General features: G+C 34.4%; 1 protein-coding gene across 1 annotated transcript in view; it reads right to left on the bottom strand.

The window, feature by feature from the left end:
- The window catches only part of LOC149802816 (poly(ADP-ribose) glycohydrolase-like), a 277,168-nt gene that overhangs the window by 181,558 nt on the left and 74,431 nt on the right, over positions 1-21,179 (bottom strand). Inside the window, exon 16 of the mRNA XM_089952264.1 lies at positions 16,040-16,122. Within this exon, the coding sequence (XP_089808390.1) occupies positions 16,040-16,122 (83 nt within the window). The remainder of the gene's footprint in view (positions 1-16,039; positions 16,123-21,179) is intronic.

A 21,179-nucleotide genomic window follows, 5' to 3' on the forward strand; every position in this document is an offset into this window, starting at 1 on the left:
GTAGAAGAATAACCATCGTAGTCACTGAATCTCTCACAACCTGAAATGTACAAAATGAAGTAATCTTGTGAATTCACTGTTATTCATGAATTACCAATTGTCATTTTGCAGTTGCTAGAGAGATAATCCTGGTAACTTACTATTATTCATGCAGAACTGTCATAGATTTATTGGTCTCCAAAATTATGAACTTTAAAGAAAATATGAAAAAATACTTGTCACAAATGCCATGTTTTCAAAGTAGCATATCCACTTATTTAAGTATATAATAAAATTAATTTTTGCCAAACTGCAAAGAATCACAAACTAACAAATAAGGACTACACATTAATCATCAGAGGTGTTTCCTATGTGCTGTAACAACATATCTACCAACTTTCACATAAGATGAAAAGTCAGCCATCCGGAACCAAATAATGGCTTATAAAACAATCTGAAGATTATCCCAACTTTTATTACATAAAGGGACAAAGAATACGTAACTAACTGACTTATCAACTATGCCCCAAGCAGTCATTTACAATATTTTTTTATCTTGAACATTTTGTTATGAAAATCTGGATACATACTTCACCTGATCTGCTGTTCAAAACTTTCTTCAAATTAGTAAATAAATGGAAACAATATAGCAAGATTATTAGATGGATATTAGAATCCTATATACCCTGCCATGTATGTAGGTACAGGAATAAAGAGACAATATAAAATGTCTAATTTTTTTTTTACAAAGTAGGAAGCAGACATATTACTGTCAATGAAAAGAGTTGAATATACACTTTTATGATATTTCATTTAAATCTACCTTGTAGATACATGTGTGTGAATATGTTTGTGAAATATCGCTTATTTAAAAAAAAAAGGTTTCACTACAGGGAAATATCAGGGGTAAAATATGTTACTGGCCGATAGGACACAGTGAAGGTTGACAGATACTGGGGGGCCCAGAGTGGCCGAGTGGTCTAAAGCACTGTCCGTTACGGATCACTGCCATCTCACCTCTGTCTGCATGGGTTCGAGTCTCGGATTCAGCCAATGTCGGTATGTGAGAAAGCTTGCCAGTAGCTTCTTGTGGGTCGGTGGTTCTTTCCGGGGTTTTCCCGGGTTCTTCCTCCACCATTAATACTGGCCGCTATGTATAGCCTATCGTGTGCTGAAAAATGGCGTTAAACCCTACAACAACAACAACAACAACAACAACAGATACTGGCCTGCCAGAACTTCACTGGTCATAAGTTATCATAGTTGCTAACCATCCTATAAGGCATGGGGCACACATATATAAGAGTTGTAGACATGTAAAGACATTTTACTGCAGTAAATGTTTACAAGTCAAGCAAGTTACAACCATTCAATAATTACTGCTGGCTGGTTCAATGACCAATGAGATCATATCTAACTGAACAGGAACAATTCTTAGTAAGATGTGCATATAAGTTTTAAAAAAACCCATAGTATTACATAGCTGATGTTGATATATATAAACTTCTGCATGGAAATTGTCAAAGTTAACAATGTCTAAGAGTGTTCAAATTAGTTCTGGTGTTGAACTGTCTAAACAAGATGTGTAAAGTATGGTCCAAACTATTAACTGGCCTGCCAGACTGGCTGCTTGAAGTATTTGCTGGACCACCAGGAATGTCAATGACCATGGGCTAGAGTGCCAGCTACTGAACTTACCATTGAAAGAAATGTTATATTGAAAAATAATAAAATTAATCAAAGTACTTAAAGTACTGATGGTCTGGAGAATTTGGTTAATTTGCAATATTAAACAGGATGAATATAAATTGCTAGATACTGATAATTTGAATAAAAATATGTCTCTAAAACAAGTCCACCACTCCCTTGATATCTCACACCTGGATAACTTGCAAACCCAATTATACATGGGGGCAGGCTTGGATCCCATATTTTTTCTGGAAAATGCCAAAATAATTGACCCTTATTTAAGAAGAAAATCATGATCACTATGACACTATTTATCATCAAAAATACCAAATAAAAGGAAATTTAAATGAACAAAATGAAATTCTCAACTTACAATAAGAACTCCTATATTTATTATATTTTATTTACCAAAAACAATTCTCAGTACACTGTAAATATCAATCTTTGATAAAATTTTGATCAGTGAAATTTAGCTATGAAATAAGTTTTGTCAAGTGAAATTCGTGTTTTAATAGCATATTTTAATTCAGTTTCTGTGTAATCATCATAAATGCAATATTTTCTCATAATAAAATGTGAAAAATGTCAATTTACCATCACAGTTATGTTCATGGGTATTTCTGTGAGAACCTTATTAACTGCCTGCTTTGTTTTGATCTATAATTTGCAGATTTATTTGTTGCATTGTTACACTTGATTAAAAGCACATTAGTTATGCTTTTTCTACCACATAAAATAAAGGGAATATAATTTTTTTTTAATGTTAAAAGGCATGGAAAATCCTAGCTGCATAAGATCTACCAGTAATGTATCAGGTCAACTGATTCAATTGACCACTCGATCACTGTTACAAATATTACCGTGAAAGTAACAATTAAACTACCTTAAATTATCCATGTCATCCACAAATGTGATCAAAGATACCAAGCCTAAGAAGGAGTACCCAGTGAATTCAAAGCTTTGTTTGATAGATAAAGTTCATTACATAGAAGAAAGTTTGTAGTGAACTTAAAATTCCTGAATTGGCACTAAATGATTTGCTCAAGGAAGAGTATGTTTCATTAGTTCTTGCAATAAAATCAAGGTATCTTTATTTCATTAATAAAACAATTTTAAAACAATCAATCTTGACAGGTTTTTCTATGAAATGTCTTTAATTTGAACAAAAGGAATATTATTTTTTTTGTCCAAAAGACAGTGACATAATATACAAAGCTAAACAAAGAGGTACACATGTGCATGATGTGTTGAAACCTCTTGGAATTATGTTTTTCATGATCTTTCTTTGACTGGTTATGCAAAGAATTCCATTAGAAAAATACTGTTCACTGACAATTATTCCCAGTGCAATTTTAACATGAATATTCAACCATTAAACAGTGTCACTAACCCCCTTCCATGGTTTTCTTTTTATCAAGCTGACATTGTACTCCCTTATTCAATTTTCAGATGTCCCTCAGTACCTCATGTCCTCACGTTTAGTGTAGTCAATGTTTTCAGACCCCACTGCGCATGAGTTATTGAGGGAGAGGTGTATTCCGAATTTTAAATGTTATTTCTTCTCTCTATCTTTTATTACAGAATTGGAGAAAAAGTCAATGACACACATTGATAGAAAATATTTAGGCAATTTTTATAAGCATTTCCTGTTTAAATAATTCTGAATTGTTTCCATTACTAAACAGAAATTATCAAACTATAACAAGGGAGGTAACCACATGGAGGATAGATATTTCCTTTTAGGACTAAAATGAGCTATGTCCCTTTATAAAGTGTGAGTTAATTTTTTAAAGCCAAAAGGTCAATTGAGCTGGTATAACAAAAAAGTGCCTATTATTAGAAATACAAATTAATCTATGTTACATCTTTCCCAAACATACCTTTTAACAGCCCTAACAGTGACTTTGAATTAAATCCTAACATAATCTATTCTTCCTAACCCTCCCACCAGTCGATACCTTCTATTTTTTCATAAATCATCAATTAATAAAGGTATTTCTTTTGACTTTAATCTTTTTTATACAGAACTCTGTTGTTAAATTTTATGAATATCTGTTCTCAAGAATCATAAAATGCTAAATGATTATATTTCTGGCCTATAATTACTAATTTACACCACAAAAAGTTTAACTGTAAAATAAGCATACTAAAGTTGTAATGTTGTACGCATTACCTCTCATAACTAATGCCTCATTAAAGTCCAATTCTTCTGTGATAAGTCGAGATATTATCATCTCTGGACATATGAGAAACCTGATTTCCTCTTGAACACAGCCATGGCTCAGAACTCCACCTCCAAGATACTTGTTGGCAAAGTCCACCTGAAATATGATTTATTTCATCAGGCTTGTGTGTGAAAAGGATCGACAAATACATGTAGTAAAATCTTGTAAAAACTTCTCATTAAGTCTTCTCACTAACCCGATAATCAATTTCCTGAATATTTTGGCATAACTCCAAAGACTTGCTCAGTTCTGCTGTAAAACATTCTACTGACTGCAATTCTGGACAATTCAAAACAAATCTTGCTTTGTTTGACACTTTTATGGTAGTATAAATTTCTTTTCCACCTGAATGATTCCCCTATTTTATGACAAGATGTATACTATTTCCTAGTAAATCATGAACTCTAGCTTAAAATTAAATAAACAGAAAATATTAATTCTGCAAATGAAAGAATAATTATAGTTTAATGAGGATAAAGGATGAATAAACAAGTTAACGATTGAACAAATAAATGTATACAACATAAGACAGGGGTCAAAAGTTAGTGCAATCTTTTCTGTAAAGTAGCTTATGTCTAACTCCTGTAGATTTTTATCTGCAACCATGCAGCTCTAAGAGAATCATAGGGGTGTTCTTTTCTTGTTTCTGTTGATATTGGTATTAATTTTTCAATAAGGAATGATAAAAAAAATCATCTTCATCTGGGCTTCAAGATAACAGATATTTGTTGTAGACCAACCTGTGCACTGCAACCATCTCAGACATGGGACACTTACACCTGACAGGGAAAAAGTGCATAGTGTTATGCTGACTGCACAAAGTCTCCATTTTTACACCTGTTCTTCAAATAGAGTCAAAGAATAAAAAATTCTTTCTGAATATTAGACATTAGAAAGGAAATGTTACAGATGTCTTAATCAAAACTTAATTGTTACCATCATTTCAATGTATGAATCTCAAAAGAGATATCAGTTTGTAGCCAATAAAACAAATTTCATTCTAAGTCTGCATATAAATTTAAGTCTCTGTTTTCCCATTACCTGTAGCATTCCTTCTCCATCATCTTCTATTGTACCCTCAGATGAGACATGCAATCCTGAGAGATGTGTATCCATTTTATCCCAGTTAGGCAATGCTGGCTTATGCATCCTTGTAATTGTCACTGTGCCGCATGGTGCTGGGAAGAGACAAATTTCAAACATTGCTTGAGATATCTTCAAACACTCCCTTCATACATAAGACCTGCAAGTGTCTGAAATGAACCTTTTTGGGCAAGTAACAAGAAATACATAAGACCTGCAAGTGTCTAAAATGAACCTTTTTGGGCAAGTAACAAGAAATACATAAGACTTGCAAGTGTCTGAAATGAACCTTTTGGGCAAGTAACAAGAAATACATAAGACTTGCAAGTGTCTGAAATGAACCTTTTTGGGCAAGTAACAAGAAATACATAAGACCTGCAAGTGTCTGAAATGAACCTTTTTGGGCAAGTAACAAGAAATACATAAGACCTGCAAGTGTCTGAAATGAACCTTTTTGGGCAAGTAACAAGAACTACCCAAACTTAAAATAACTAGAAGAAAAAATTATTAATTAGAAAACTAAAGAAATCCATGTCATATTTTTCCATCCCACAGCAATGCTGTGTAGGTTTCTTGTCTCTAGCAGGCAAAAAATTTGACCATATCTCCTCTATACCACTCACTGGTCTCAAATGAAACTCAAGAAAGCAAACATATTTTATACATTATGTTTCTCTGGTAATTTTTACCTGATCTCTGTTACCTCAAAATCCAGACTTTCTGAAAGATGAAAAAATGTTCTTCTGTCTACATAACACATAGACAAGGGAAAGTAAGTCTTATAGGTTAACTCCCCTTTATACCCACTAGGATGCTTTCTGCCAAATTTGGTCAAATTCTGTTCATTGGTTTTGGAGATATGTTACATTCAGCTTTAGAAATGGTGGCCATATTTAATGATGGCTCAGCATCATTTGAAGAAACATGACAGGTTTTCATGCAAGTATACTTTCTGTCAAGTTTGGTTATATCCTATGCAGTAGTTTTTGGGAAAAAAGTTTTTCTATTTTTAGTAATTGTAGCTTTATACTTTTAAAAACAAATATTTGTCATCGCTTGTACCAACTTAAAAGGTCTTCTTACCAGGATGCTGTCAACTCTGATCGAATTCTGTTCAGCAGTGTTGTGAAGATTTTGCTCAAGGTTTTTTTCCTAACTTCAGTAGTGATGGCTTTTAAACTGAGCAAGACTTTTAACAGGATGCTCATATTGCAGGGAAGGGTGGGAGGATTTTTTTTAGCAATGCAAAGTATATATCAAATAGAGAGGAAAATAGTTATTTGTTGGTTACCTAGTGCTACCAGTGTTCTTAGAAATGAAACCAGGTTATTCATTAGAATCAAATGGTGCAGAACTGCATGTAGTTCAGATTCACAGAAAGCACATGTAGTTAACTTACTCTGCATGCTGAAGCTAGCACTTTCAAGAAGCAAGTCTTGCATAATAATTGATTTAGCAATATGGAAGATGAGCTTGAATTTAGGAAAGTTCAGCCATGTCAAGACCCACTTAAAGTTCCATTTTGGAAGAAGGTGAGTATGCATGGCCTGGATATGTCATAATTGGAAAAGAATGTCAGCCGAGTCCTTGGTGCAGCCAACATTATTCCTTCTATGACGTCTTAAACATGTCTGATATCATGAAGCAATATCCATTGATTGTGATAGGGGTTTAATTCTTATCTTGGAAGAGAAAGAGAAAGAAGTTATCCAGTTTGGGCATGGTGGCTGAGAATGGTGTAATGTTATTGAAAACCTCTGCATTTTCCCTCATATGCCTTCAAAGTGGGGGTCTTCTAGCTGTTGCAGTCCTTTTCATGACTGAAGTGCTGAACTCCTTTTGCACAGGGCATCTCTGACAAGAGCCAGTCATGAAGGAGGAGTTTCTCCAGACATAAGTGGAATAATGGTGACCTCTAATGCTTGAACAGTATGAGAATTTTCCTGGATGTATCTGTCACTAAATCAATCAGCTTGTTGATCTAGATCTTGTCCCATCATAGAGGGGCAATCAGAATTATCATTCATTTTCTGAATTATTTTGGAATTCGAACTGATGGAGGGAAAGAGCCTGCCTATATACCCTCTGAACTGATTGAAAGGACATCTATGACCCATGCCTCTTGGTTCAGATATGGAGAGATAATGGTGAGCAGTTTGTTGTTCCACCTTATTGCAAACAGATCATGTACTGGTCTGCTCCACAGAGTGCATACTCAATGGAATTCAATGGAAGAATGGATGGATGGAGAAACCACTTTGTATGCAGCAGTTGTCCTGAAACTCAATGATGTGACAGACAAGACTTTGTGCCTGCACAAAATGTGTCAAGACTTGAATACTGATTTCATATTGGGAACAGAAATGAAAGTATTCCTATATCAGGAGGCAAAGCTCTGGTGATTTCACCCCAACCCACCCAACTTTTGAAGAGGTACATCAATACCAAATTGTCTAACATCATCAGACCCATCTATCCTTGGATGTTTTTCACCCCGGCATTGAAGGTGTTTAGAATTGTCTTTATTTCCAAGTGGGTGAAATGAGGAGTCTTCTCATATGGCATCCACTTACTCTGAGCATCACTAAGCCCAGTGGCAATAGTGATCCTCAACTTGACAAAACAGTGCCTAAGCAGACTGTTTTGTTTTCCAGCTCTGATGTTTGAAAGGGAATTCCTGCCACCATCCACTCCCTGTCTTACCAATAAAGACAGAAGTGTTTGATCTTGGATGAGATCAATATATGGTGGTCTAAATGACACAAGACCAGGCATCATTGTGCCAGATGAGCAATCTGCAGAGGGCACATGTAAAGGGGGGATGGGGTGTGACAGGTCTGCCACTTAAATAAACAGGCCAAGGGGTTGGAGAAATTCTCTCACCCATGCCTAAATAAACATCTTGGTTGGTACCTTTTCCAACAAATGAATGATACTTTTGACATGTTTTGGGAGAAAGGCACATGATTTAAGAACTCTTTATCCTGATGGGCTAAATGTTGAGAAGGGACAAGGTCCAAACTTGCCAATGTTTCTGCAGTATGCCAACCAAATACTCTGGAATCACCATGGATGACTTAAACCTGGGTATGACATAGTCCAACATATTGATAAAAACAAAGGGCTTAGACTGAAGCCAGATGGAAGAGTGCTGAATTCTTATACTACCCCAGGTATGGAAAGAGAAGGTATTTGCAAAACAATATGAAACTGGTATATGGAAATCTGCATAAGAGAAGTCTATACTGACTGCATATTCATTGCATCTCACTGAAAGACCAACAGACCATGCTGACTCCCTCTTGAATTTCAGAACAGAAATAAATTGAGTCAGCTTAGATATATCATAGGTCTCTTCTGGAGAACAAGCCTTAGGAATGTGATTTTCCACTGTCAGCTTTACTACCAAAAGTGCCTTCTTTACACAGAAAAGTTCTACTCCTTTTGTACATGTCTACGTTCATGGGATCCCATGGGAGCTCTGTCAAGAAGGACTACAACAAAGTGGATCAATGAGATCTTGAGGCCATACAAAACAGTTTCCATCACCCAATTGTTTTCTAGGAATAGGCTGATCCATATCTGGCAAAAAAGAAGGAATCTGATGCCATTGTGTTGGAGGCACAGAAAGTCACAGACAGTTGACAGGAAGCCTGAGGTAAGAGAAATATTTCCTTCTCTCTTCCCTGCCTGCCTGTTTGAGAAAAGAGTATATGGTTGCCTAAAATTTTGCTGACCAAGAAAGTATTCCTGTTCTTTAGAGCCACACCTGAGGTCTTTCTGGTAATGATTATATCTTCTCTGATACATTCCCTGAGAGAGTCATAGAGCAAATAGGAGCTTGCACTGAAAGCTGAAGGACTCATGGTACAAATGATCTGGAAAAATGGGAACCAGTCAAGAAATGGATGAACATAAAACAGAGTATATATGGATTTGGCTGGTCAGAATTGGTTGATAATGAAAATAAGATTTTAGTAAAATGAATCTTTGTGAGTGTATCCTAAATATAGCTGAAAAAAAACAGAGACATTGTTTTCTTAATGAAATTTGAGTCCTATTACAGACAAGTTTGGAAAACTCATTACTGAAATTAGCACCCAACTTTTTGGTGCAGGATTGAAAGCACATATTTCAAACACATGTAGATCCAGAAAATACCATGGCTCATATGTCCTTTTCCCTACACAGAAACCGTCATCAAGGATATGTCTATACTGGTATATATATTATTTTGATAATGATTGTTCAGAAATAGAGTGTGAAGATTTGACTTTGTTAGTTGGAGTGTTCTGCACATTGGTTAATATCAATGCAATCTGATGTATAATGTTTATACAAGTTACCATTTATAGAGTAATCATGGTCAGCAATGTTATATTTCATTATTGTGCTTTGAAATATTATGCTTTAGATATGATCCCTAAGGTCTCTACCACCATGCTTAATGGTAATATCTCATGACTTTATGCCCCATTGATTTATTTCAGTGAACATTTTAGAACTTCACATTTTGATTTGAATTGATTTATGCCAACCTTACTTTGTTTTTAAATATCAGGTGTTCTGGGGAAATTTTAGGCAATTTCTGTCATTTAATCGTCTTATCTGTAGTAATGCATGTACATATAGATGGTGACCTTGATCTTTTATGCATTAATTGCATAATATGACAAGGCTGATATACATTTCAATCTTAAATTGAAGAGAGATAAATGGTGATAGTTAAAAGAATACCTATTGGTCAGACAGATTTATCTTAATATTTTTCTGATTTTCTGAATGAAGGTCAAACACTTTATTGTTGTTGAAATACACCATTGCTATTCTTGCTGTACACAAACTTGCAATAGAATGTAATATTCACTACAAGCAGAACTATGCATTCAACTACTATTCATAGCTCTGTCAAGAACATCAAGGGTTGATAAAGGACTCATGGTACTAATAATATGGACAAATGGGAACCAGTCAAAAAATAGGTGAACATAAGATAGAGTATATATGGGTTTGGCTGGCCAGGATTGGTTGATAATGAGAGCAAGATTTTAGTAAAATGAATCATTTTGAGAGCTTATCCTAGTTGCAATGGAAAAAACCTGGTGACATTGTTTTCTTGATGGAATTTCAGTTCAATTACAGACTTGAGTTTGGAAAACATTACTGAAATAAACTCCTAACTCTTTTGGTGCACGATTGAAAGCACATGTTTCAAACACACGTAGATTCAGAAAATGCCACAGCTCATATTTATTTCTTTCCCAGAAGATGTCATCAAGGATGTGTCCATACTGATAAACAGAGGTTTGATCACGAGCACTCAGAAATTTAACACTACTCAATTTTTAATATCTTGCTATTTGCATAGGTTACTATGGGAACTGAATTAGTACCCTGAGTCTCGAAGGAGCAATTTTTGCGCTGTTTGCTTTCTCACCTCCTCAATTCAACCCCAAACAGAAGGGGAGAGACAAAAAGAGAGGGAGAACAGGGTCAATGTATGGTGTCGTTTGAGAAAGAGTACTGCATGTGTCTCTTCTACTCAAATCTATATTAAAGTAGGTGGTATACATGTTCACCAAAATGTGTTGGGCATCTCTACAAACTACCTCACCAATTCCCAGGCATGGTCACTTCTGGCCTTTTCTGCTAGACAAAAGATTACTAGAGATGTGAAGTCAAGTAAGGAGGAAGTTGACACAATATTCCTAATTTGAACATAGCATTAAACACTATCATGTCCACTTTATAACAAAGCGGAGTGAACATAATGAAGCTGTTCATATTCTAGTCAAGTCTTGGTACATCTGAATAATCTGAATAAGATATATATATTAGTATGTTATTTGTAACAGTGGGCTGAGAAAGTTGCATGCAACTAACTCACCAAAAAAAAGTTATAGTATTACAGGGGTTGTGAATTTTATCAAAGAGATGCCTGTTAATTTCCACAATTTTTTAAGACTGCTGCAGGATATGAAATGATGGACTGTCATCATCATTGTCTATATAAACAGAGGCCAAGGCCTTATAGCTAGAACTGATGGTTGGTGGAAGAGGTCATTCCAGTGGAGGTAAAATCCTATGCATTCTTTGAATAGCTGCCCTTGAAATAAAATTCTGTGCATTCCATTTCTGGATCAAAATGTTCAGGAATGTCTGTCTCATCCCTGTTGCTGATTGGAGGATTGTCCTCCTTCTGAAGAGTGACTCTCCATGTAAAGTATGCATGGTCTGTTTGGCTGGGTGGCCAGCTGGTCAAGCATCCTGTTGAGCATAAGTTGCCACTGCTATCAGTACTGTCAAGAGACATGATTGGCCAGCTGTTACACTTAATAGTCCATGATGAGAGAAGCATGGTTGCAAAAGCTCTTGTTGTTGTTGTTGTTATTGTAGGGTTTAATGCCATTTTTCAGCACACGATAGGCTATACAAGGCGGCCAGTATTAATGGTGGAGGAAGAACCTGGGAAAACCCCGGAAAGAACCACCGACCCACGAGAAGCTACTGGCAGGCTAAAGCTCTACATGAATTTTCCAGATGACTGGGCCATCTGATCAGCAGCTGGGACAGCATATGGTGGACAAGCTGGTCCAGCTGGTGAAGTCAAAAGGCAATCCCGCACACCTGGATTTCATATTTCCAAAACCGTGTATGGGTGGGGAAAAGGACTTGTACTCAGTGGGATGCCAATTTTTGTCAAATTCATTTATCAACATTTTCAATCATCATTCCTGTTTAAAAATATGATTCATTTGTGATTCCAGTACATTACTGGAATTGCTTGGCAGGTGCAGTCACATATGGTGCTATTTTTTTATATCTTAGTTGGAGGTGGAGGCATTGTTACATATGCCATAAAACTCACCAATGATTCTCATGTGGGCTGGAGGAATAAAATTCCTGCTCCATGAGCACACCTTTTCTTATAGCCCTTTAGTTGCCTGTTTGACCATGTGTGTTCTGTCCATGATGCAAACACATTACATTGTTGAAATAAAGGGTAAGTTGTGTTACGAAGATGACTTATAAGTGCAATAATATAATAGTACATGACATTTCCACCAGTGAAAATTTTGTTACTCATCAAATATCATAAAGAATATAAATGTAAAAATATTTTTAAATTCATTGGAAATCATATAAATGTTGTATGCACTATATACAAAAACCATTCTGACTTACAATACAACTGAAAAGGAAAAGTGGATGTTTGAAATTATGTATAAATTTTGATGGATCACAGGTCACTGTTGATGTTAGCAAGCAAAAGTTACATCCAAGATACTGGTGACAACATAGTGATATAAAGGGGAGTTAATCTTAAGAGTCACTTCCCTTTGTCTATCTGTTAAATATATACAGAAAAACTCTTTTCTCATATTTTAGGGATGGATGGACTCGGAGGTAGCAGAGAGTAATCCTGATGTTAATGTAACAAGGAAAGGTATTTGACAGAGAAACTCGTGAGTGGTACATTTTGCTACTAGATTTTACTGCTGGCTGCAGACTTAAATTATGGATGGCAAATCTGCTCCTTGCTGCTATGATAGATTTTATGTAATTATTTTGAATGTGTATATTTTCTGATTTCTCAACATGAAATAAAATAATGATAAATAAAGGCTTCATAATTTGGGTTGCTCAGCACTTACTGAGAGAACAAAAATATTCATATACTATACAGTAATATACAGTACTGACACAGTGTATACCGTACTTAGCATCACATTCCCAAAAATATTAGAAGCAGATTTTACTTTACTCATTGTTATTATCAAATCTTATTCTTGCTGATCACATTTTAGGCAGCAGGTTTCATCAAATTTCCTGAATTGAGGCTATGATTTTACTTTCTCAGCTATTATTGCTTAATAATTAAAGACAGGGATATATTTATGAATTAGGTGTTTCAGGAAGGTACTGTTCATGAAAATGATGTGTAGCATGTAAATATACAATAGTTACTTCACATGATCTAGACAGCAAAATACCAACAGCAATGAAGCTGGCTAGTCATCCATTGTAGTCGACATGTGGGTTCAAGGCAAGTCAAATATCACACAAACAAGAAAGATGGCAACTATTTTGAACTGTTATCAAACTGTTTAGTAAACAATGTTTTTCAAAATTATCATGGAGTAAAACAGCTTGCATTTGCTCTGTAAGTATCATTTTATGTCAAAAAATACCATCAGATATGAAAAATGCATGTATGAATTTGGGACTGGGGTACATAAACTTCTTTTGCTATGAGCTTCCATTAACATGTCATGACAAATGAATGATATTCTTGTTTTGTTTTATTATAGCTGTCCATTATGTTGCTTACAAAATAAATGTCCCTGGTCAGATACACAGTAAACTTGATGTAGGACAAGGTCAAACACAAAATACAAATGTATGTAACATATAATCATAAAAAAAAGCCAAAAAAAATAATACAAAATTAAACATACATAACAATATTTACAGTGACTAGACAATGATGATTTACAATGGCTAGATGATAAAGGAGAATTTTACCACTTTATTAGACAATAAGGATGAATTCTTGAATTTGTACAAGATGACATTAGATAGTGATATTTATAGGAGACTGTGAATCACAAAAATGTGGACTTAACTTTTGTTGTTTATCTGCAAGACATGTGCAATCAACATTTTAACTCATTCGGCCCCAGAGGTTTTTGTCGTTTTTGCCTGAAATGTGCGTAGGAATGAGATTTGGGGTGCTATTTCTGAATACATTGTAATACAGCGGTTTTCAACAGATTATCCATGAGAATGATGCCTAGTTGTATTAGAAACATCAATTTCCATTGGTTATTTTGCTTGCGCATGAGCAGAAGGTTAAAGTTGGAGTTCTTTTTTTTTTATTTTTTATTTTTAAGCTTAATAGACCCATCATTTTTGTATGGAGACCGCAATTTATTCCAAATGCCCACCTTATCCTAGTTTTTGCAAAGGTTCACCTGTCTGTGTGCAGTTAAGACCAGTATGCCTTAGATCTGAGGCCCAAAGGTCTCAAATCTGGACACAAAATCGCATTCCGATCTCGAGCGAATTTTGGGTGAAAAAAAAACGGTCCAAAAAATGAGCTTTTTCTAACTGTATTTTGTAGTGCAACTAGAACTTCCAAATTATTTGATATCATTTTAGAGCATTATCCGTCTGCTTTTTTTTAAATACCACCCACGTTGGTCTATCTTAAATGGCCTTGATGCTGCAGGGCTTTGAAGTAGGGTACAGCCTCATCACGCCTACAGACGGGATTGGGGCCGAATCGGTTAAGGGATAAAGTGAATGAAATCATTTTGACCTATTATTTTTGGATAGTGAAATTTTGACCTATTATTTTTGGATAGGTTTTTTAATTATAGATGAATTCATGGATTTACCATTTAAACTTTCAAGTATTATGGATTTTCTTACATGAAGATGGACACATTGTAAGATGTCAATTCATTTGTGACAACTTCCACTAATAATATTGTGGTATTTTACACAGGTTTTTTCTTACTTTATCCATTAATCTATCCGATCTGGCTTGTTTATTTTTCCAAAGTGCAACTCTGACTAACTGATGACAAGTAACCCCTTCAGACAGATATGACTTGCAAAATACACCCCAACTTATAGAAGGGTCAAAGAGATATTGGCTTTTTGTAGCCCTCAAATGGGGGTGGGGGGAGGGACTTATAAATGAGTTGACTTACAACAAGTATATATGGTATTCAAAAATTTATAACATCAAGTTTCATTGCAATCTGATAGCACTAATTTAACTTTGGTACCAAAGCAGTATTTTATATAAAAAATCTGTAATGCTGAAGTTAGCAGTTCAAAATAATGACTGGAAGTCAGTGCTTCAATCTATGGTACAAAAAATGAGGTAAATCTACAATCATTATTTTCTCAAATAATGTATCAAACTCCAAGGCTTCAACTAGAAATGTGCTCATGGCCCACTGATGCCCCACACCATAATGTCTGAAAATCTCAAAGCAAAATTTAACCATGTGATGGATGGATAGAAGGATGGATGGATAGACAAGGTTAATACCATGTGCCCCTACCACTGTTGTGGTGAGGCATACAAAATTCCATGTGTACCACACATAAGAAAAAGGGTCCAATATGATGATACATGGTTAACAGGTTTTTCTTTTCTTCTTCAGAACTTCCCTACTAAGCCTGATGAGTATAAACTATATTAATGGCAAATAACACAGCTCCGTGACTGGAGTTTGTGTTTATAATACTAAATGGGCTAAGGTAGCCAAAAAAAAACAGTATAACTACAAAGAATGAGAAGAAAGAAAAAAGAAAAAAAAACAACCAAACCCTCATAAAACTTGTAAAATTCATTTCAAAGGTACAAATCAAATGAAATCATCTCATTTTAACATATCAATATATTTATCAAATTTCATTTGCATAGGTCAAGCATTCTATCTTTGTTGTTGTTGTTGTCGTTGTTGTGGGGTTTAACGCCATTTTTCAGCACATGATAGGCTATACATGGCGGCCAGTATTAATGGTGGAGGAAGAACCCGAGAAAAACCCCAGAAAGAACCACCAACCCACAAGAAGCTACTGGCAGGCTTTCTCACATACAAACATTGGCAGAATCTGAGACTTGAACCCATGCAGACATAAGTGAGATGACAGTGATCTGTAACGGAGAGCGCTTTAGACCACTCGGCCACTCAGGGCCCCATTCTATCTCTGCTATAAAAGCCAAAGTCCAAAATGCACCATTGACCATATAAAATGCAATATAAAACACCTAAATGACATGAAAATCTAGTCAGGTCATCAGCATATGCAATAAAAACATGCATACAATGCATACAAAGCTCTAAATCAAATCTTTTCCTTTTATCTGGGCTAAGAATTTAACCTGTGTCAAAGAAACATAAACACAGGAGCAAATAAGGATGCCAAAGCCTATGCATGGGGGAACATACAAATGAGAGCATTTAATAGCAATTTCCTATGCAAGTATTAATGCAAAGCAAGTCTGAACTGCATTTTAAAAAATCTGACATAGTACTCACTCTTTTCACAGACTCTAGTGAAATAATGTAGAATGCATCTCAGTTTCTCCATCTTCACAGAATCGGGTTTACCTGTGAATAGACTGTATTAAAGAAGACAAATTGTAATACATTGATATAAGGAAATTTTAGCCATAGACAGTATCTCTACAGGCAGCTTTTCAGGTACTGTTTGAATTTTTGAAATCTAAAGAAACTGAAAACAGATGGATGTTACTTTTTTCAGTAAAAGAAGTTAAGATTCATCAAACTCCAGAGTTATTATACCATGCATTTTGGTCACATGACTGCAAATTAGAAAAGCAAACACTATACAGTGCGATGACTTCCAACTGCTTGTAGTATCTAGAATAAATTACAAACAGGTAAACAGGTTTAATAAACTACCACCTGAACAAACAAAATTAAGATAGTCCAAAAGATACATTGAAAAAGCCCGCTAAATGTACATGAAAGCACATGCACCAATGTCTTAACACCTTGGTCATGTAAGCAGAACTGGTAAATAATGTTACAGGCAATTTACATCAACTTCACAACTACATGTTTGAAACAGTCAAATGCAAAACTGCATGTGAATGTCTAACTTGTCAAATTCTGGACAAAGTTTCAGACACTATAAACAAAACAGACTGTTCATTCTAGTGGAAGTATACTGATTACATAACCCTTTGTAATTAACATAATATAATCTTGGTAGTAGTTATAATTCATTACAATTTTTACTGTGCTCATTTTAAGTCTTATTGCCAAAATGTATGGTTTAATGATCAAGGTGGTAAAATGAACCTTATTTACTGTTATGATGATTGACAAGATATTCTGAATACGAGAGAATCCATGTCCTTATAGAATGGGAATAAAATGTGATTTCAAAAGACAAAGAATAAATACATGCTTTCCTTACTAATACCTGTTACTGAGGGTTCTTCAAAAGGTGTTCTTTACTATTAACTTTGGTTCTGACCTTTGACCTTTCAGTCGATTCAGACTGCCTCATTGCATCACTCCGACTGACCTAAAAATATGCATCTAGGCGCTCATAAAAAAAAAAATATATGAGTTAAAACAATTCAACATAATTTTGGGGCTCTAGAATCAAATAAAGACCTTTTCAGACTGTGCTAGCCTTAATGACTTCTAAAAAAGACATGCATAACAACAATATAAAATTATAAATCGATCACTCAAGCAGTATGCACTAAACATCACAGTTATTTGCATAATTTGCCACATATCATCATAAATACATATATGATTATAAACAGATGGACCTCCTTGATGCTTGCCAAACAAAGCTGGTTTATCCTAGGAGATGGACTTTAATCTTAGACCCAACCTATTATTTCAAATAATTTTTTAATTAATGTTTTTTTAACAATATTTCAGTTAAAACTACTCTGAATCTCTAAAGACCAACATGTACTGTATACAGTTCCATACAGAGTGGTTGTAAAGTTTACATAATATAAAAACAGCTCTTTGTGTTTCATTCAGGAAATTTAAAATATTGTTGAGTGGCAAGCCATTTCATCACTATTTACAAGAACATTTATATATTCTAGGCAGCATCTACATTTTAATGAAGATGCTGATATAACTGACCTCCTTTTCTTGCTCTAATTTTGCAAGACATGGGAGATTATACAACTTCAAGAATTCAGATTTGCATAGACTGATTTTGCCAATATGTGGGTCAGTTGCCTAAAAAAGGGCCATAAAGTTGTAAAAGCAGAATCACATGTCCTTATTTTGGGTCATGTATGTTGAAGAAAATGAAAATACTAGTTTCTAATGGAACAAGAACTTAATTCAACTATGCATGTTGAAAGTAGATTCATTTATTGTATACTTAAGTGTGACATACAGAGACTTAGATTTCCCATCATGCCCTGCAATGATTGAGTCTTTGTGCCTACAAAAGTTGCACTTGCAACAGCAAAAATTAGTACTTTGCGAGCTAGTACAAATAAATAGAAACAGTCTTACATTTCAGAAAGCTAGCTGAATTTATGGGTGGAGGTGAGTGTGTTGTGCTAAAGAGTGAATTTAATATTTTAAACTTCAATTCTGGAGCATGTCTGGTATATAAAAACAAGAAAATTTTCTTTTCATATCTTTCAACCTGTGGTATAAAAAATTATATCTTTTAACTCATGGCTTCCCCACTCATTAAATTATCATATTTTTGATACCACACGATTAAATGTATCTAGTATTAACTTAGAAAAAGAAAATGTGCTCTATGTAATTTGTAAAATTTACAACTCAACTGCTCTAATAACAAAGTATATTGCATTATGTCACAGGACACAGGTTTAATTCCATACTGAAATTACAGAATGATCAAAAATGTATATCTTATAGTTTAATGAACAAGATAACCCTGGAGACTGTTACATACAACTGCATTGTTAGCTATAATAAAAGATAGTTATGGTTTTCATTGGATTCCTTTATTTTTTTCTGATAGATCACTAATAAATTTTTTGAGTACTTTTAAAAGTATGAATATTCTTTTTTTTCTATACAAGTCACACACACCAAGAGTGTAAAATCAGAGTGATAATTACAATTAGTCACTGTAAACTAATTAATCCCATTATAGTTTACAATAAACAGCTAAAAATATCCTGATTTTGATTTAAAAACATAATACAAACATGATATAAATCTTTAAAATTTTACATCCTAGGTCACAGTGACCATTTTTATCATTTTAGTTCTGGAGAACCAGAGAAAGAATATCACGCCCTTTAGTGCTCCAAAATATAGGAGAGGCACTTCTAAGTCTTACACTTTCACCCTCTTCCCCTTTGCTGGCTACATGACCAAATGGCCTGTTGTTTTGTTTTTCTTCTATAAACTGTATATAAACTCTTCTGGACAAGTAGAATATTTCCACAGGGCAAGTTATTTTTCAGAATTCAACTGCCCTTGGTAAATGAGTGATACAAACCCTTCTTAAGCATGGTCCATGCTGAAAGAATCAATTACATGAATAAGGTTGTATATCACATTACACTTTGGTGTACCTGACACAATTAAAATACCAGGTATTTAAGATAAGAATAAGTTATCACGGTTAGTACAAATCCATTTAGTCATTTTTTAAAAGACCTTTTAAGACGTTTCCAAGCTGTGCCACAAGTTTTCAAGAAGCATCTCTTCTTAAAGAAACTGAATTTCGCCTTCTTCATAACTGCATCAATAGTACAAAAAACAGACCAAAAAAAATCCCATGTAACTAATTAACACTCCACAAACGAAAAGGGACACTACTTTGTAAACTATCCATGTTGTGTGAGATATGCTCCACCATATTTTGTACCATTTTATTTATTTACTTATAATATCAAGGTGCTTGGGGAAAATTACAAGGACTTTTCAAGGATAAAACCAACTTTTACAAAATTCGAAAAGTTTTCAAAGCAACACATCATATTTAGGAAAAAATGTTTATGGTTGTATGAGCCATGGTTATAGCATTCAGTCCTTAAAAAGAAATTCTAAATTAAAGTATACATGATGAACAAAAACCTGAAAATATTCTGATATGTATGTGAACCCATCTCTGTTTTCATACTGGAAGGAATCATGCAAAAACTGATATTCCCATGGTTCATACAGTCCTGGAAAGACTTTTTCATGGACTTTTCAAGAACTTCCAAATGTTTTCAAGGAGTATTTTGCCTTAACAATACTGAACCTTATCCATTTATTACTTTGTTAAATACCTGTGTTGTGTGTCATTTGATTAACCAATTGTAACCATTTTATAGATTTATGAATCATTTGTAGAAACAAAACTGTAAATAACAAAAGCTTTGAATTTAAAAAGTGATATCTGTTTGAGCTTTAATGTTTTGTATTCTCTTAACACATTACCCCTTGGAGGTTTTTGTCATTTTTCTGAACAGATAAGAAAACACCATATCCCAGGTGATCTTGCAATAACATACTGCCTAGTAGTATTAGAAACATCATTTTTCATTGGCTATTTGGCTCGCACATGAGCAGAAGGGTAAAGGTTGGAGTTCTTTTTTTTTTCTTTTTCTTAAACGGAGCCATTATTTTTGTATTGAGACCACTCTTTATTCCAAATGCCCATTTTATTCTACTTTTGCAAAGGTTCATCTGTCTGTTTGCAGTTCATACCGGTTTGTCTTAGATCTGAGACCAAAAAGTCTAAAATCCAGACATAAAATCGGATCCCGACCATGGGCCAAATTTGGGTAGAAAAAATTTGGGTCCCAAAAATGAGGTTTTTCTCTATGTATTTTGTAGTGCAACTAGACATTCCAGATTATTTGGTATTATTGTAGAGCTACATCTGTCTACCTTTATACAATACCACCCACTTTAGTGTATCATGCATGACCATGACGCTACAGAGCTCGGCAGTAGGCTACTACCTCCTGCCACGTTAACTCGTCGCTAGGGGTTAATGTGTTAAAATAATTAAAGAAGTTTTCAATAAATTTATTTACTTTATCAGGGATAAAGTATTTTACAAAGCAAACCCTCAAAGCCAATGAATTTACATGATCCATGATACCAGATGTAAATTTGCAAACTACATTATTTTACCTGGGTTAACTCTGATACGTCTAAATCCTTTGTACTCAAATGTTTTTCTTATTATTTTGGTGGTGGGGGGAATGGTGGTGTTGTTGCTTTTAAATATCATTGACTAGAACTAATATTCGTTCTAAGTCAAAGTTTTTCTTCCTTGTAAATATCTAAGTACTCTTTTATTAAGCCTTCAATGTGATGATGTCATGTGACTGCTATCCCTTTTATTAAAAGAAATGTATTAATTCTACATACTGTATTTCATGTATTTTTTCGTACCCTTTAATTTTTCACACACAATCCAGTTGTCAAAATAATAATGATTTAAATGTATCTAAATTTTTCATACATATCACTTTGTATTTTTCGAAAAATCCAATAAATTATCAGACATAAAATGTCTACTAAGAAGATTTACGTTAGCAAAAAATATCAAAAATACTGTATTACCATTTTATTTTCAAAAATTGATAATTAATTATTGGTGAGAAAATACACTGATTGATGCATGAGCATGTGCGCCTGCAGCATATGTTAAGGGGGGTGGACATGTGACGCCCCACCC

This window comes from Sinohyriopsis cumingii, chromosome 3 (assembly GCF_028554795.1).
Source record: "Sinohyriopsis cumingii isolate HCF-2022 chromosome 3, ASM2855479v2, whole genome shotgun sequence".
Lineage (NCBI taxonomy): Eukaryota > Metazoa > Mollusca > Bivalvia > Unionida > Unionidae > Sinohyriopsis > Sinohyriopsis cumingii.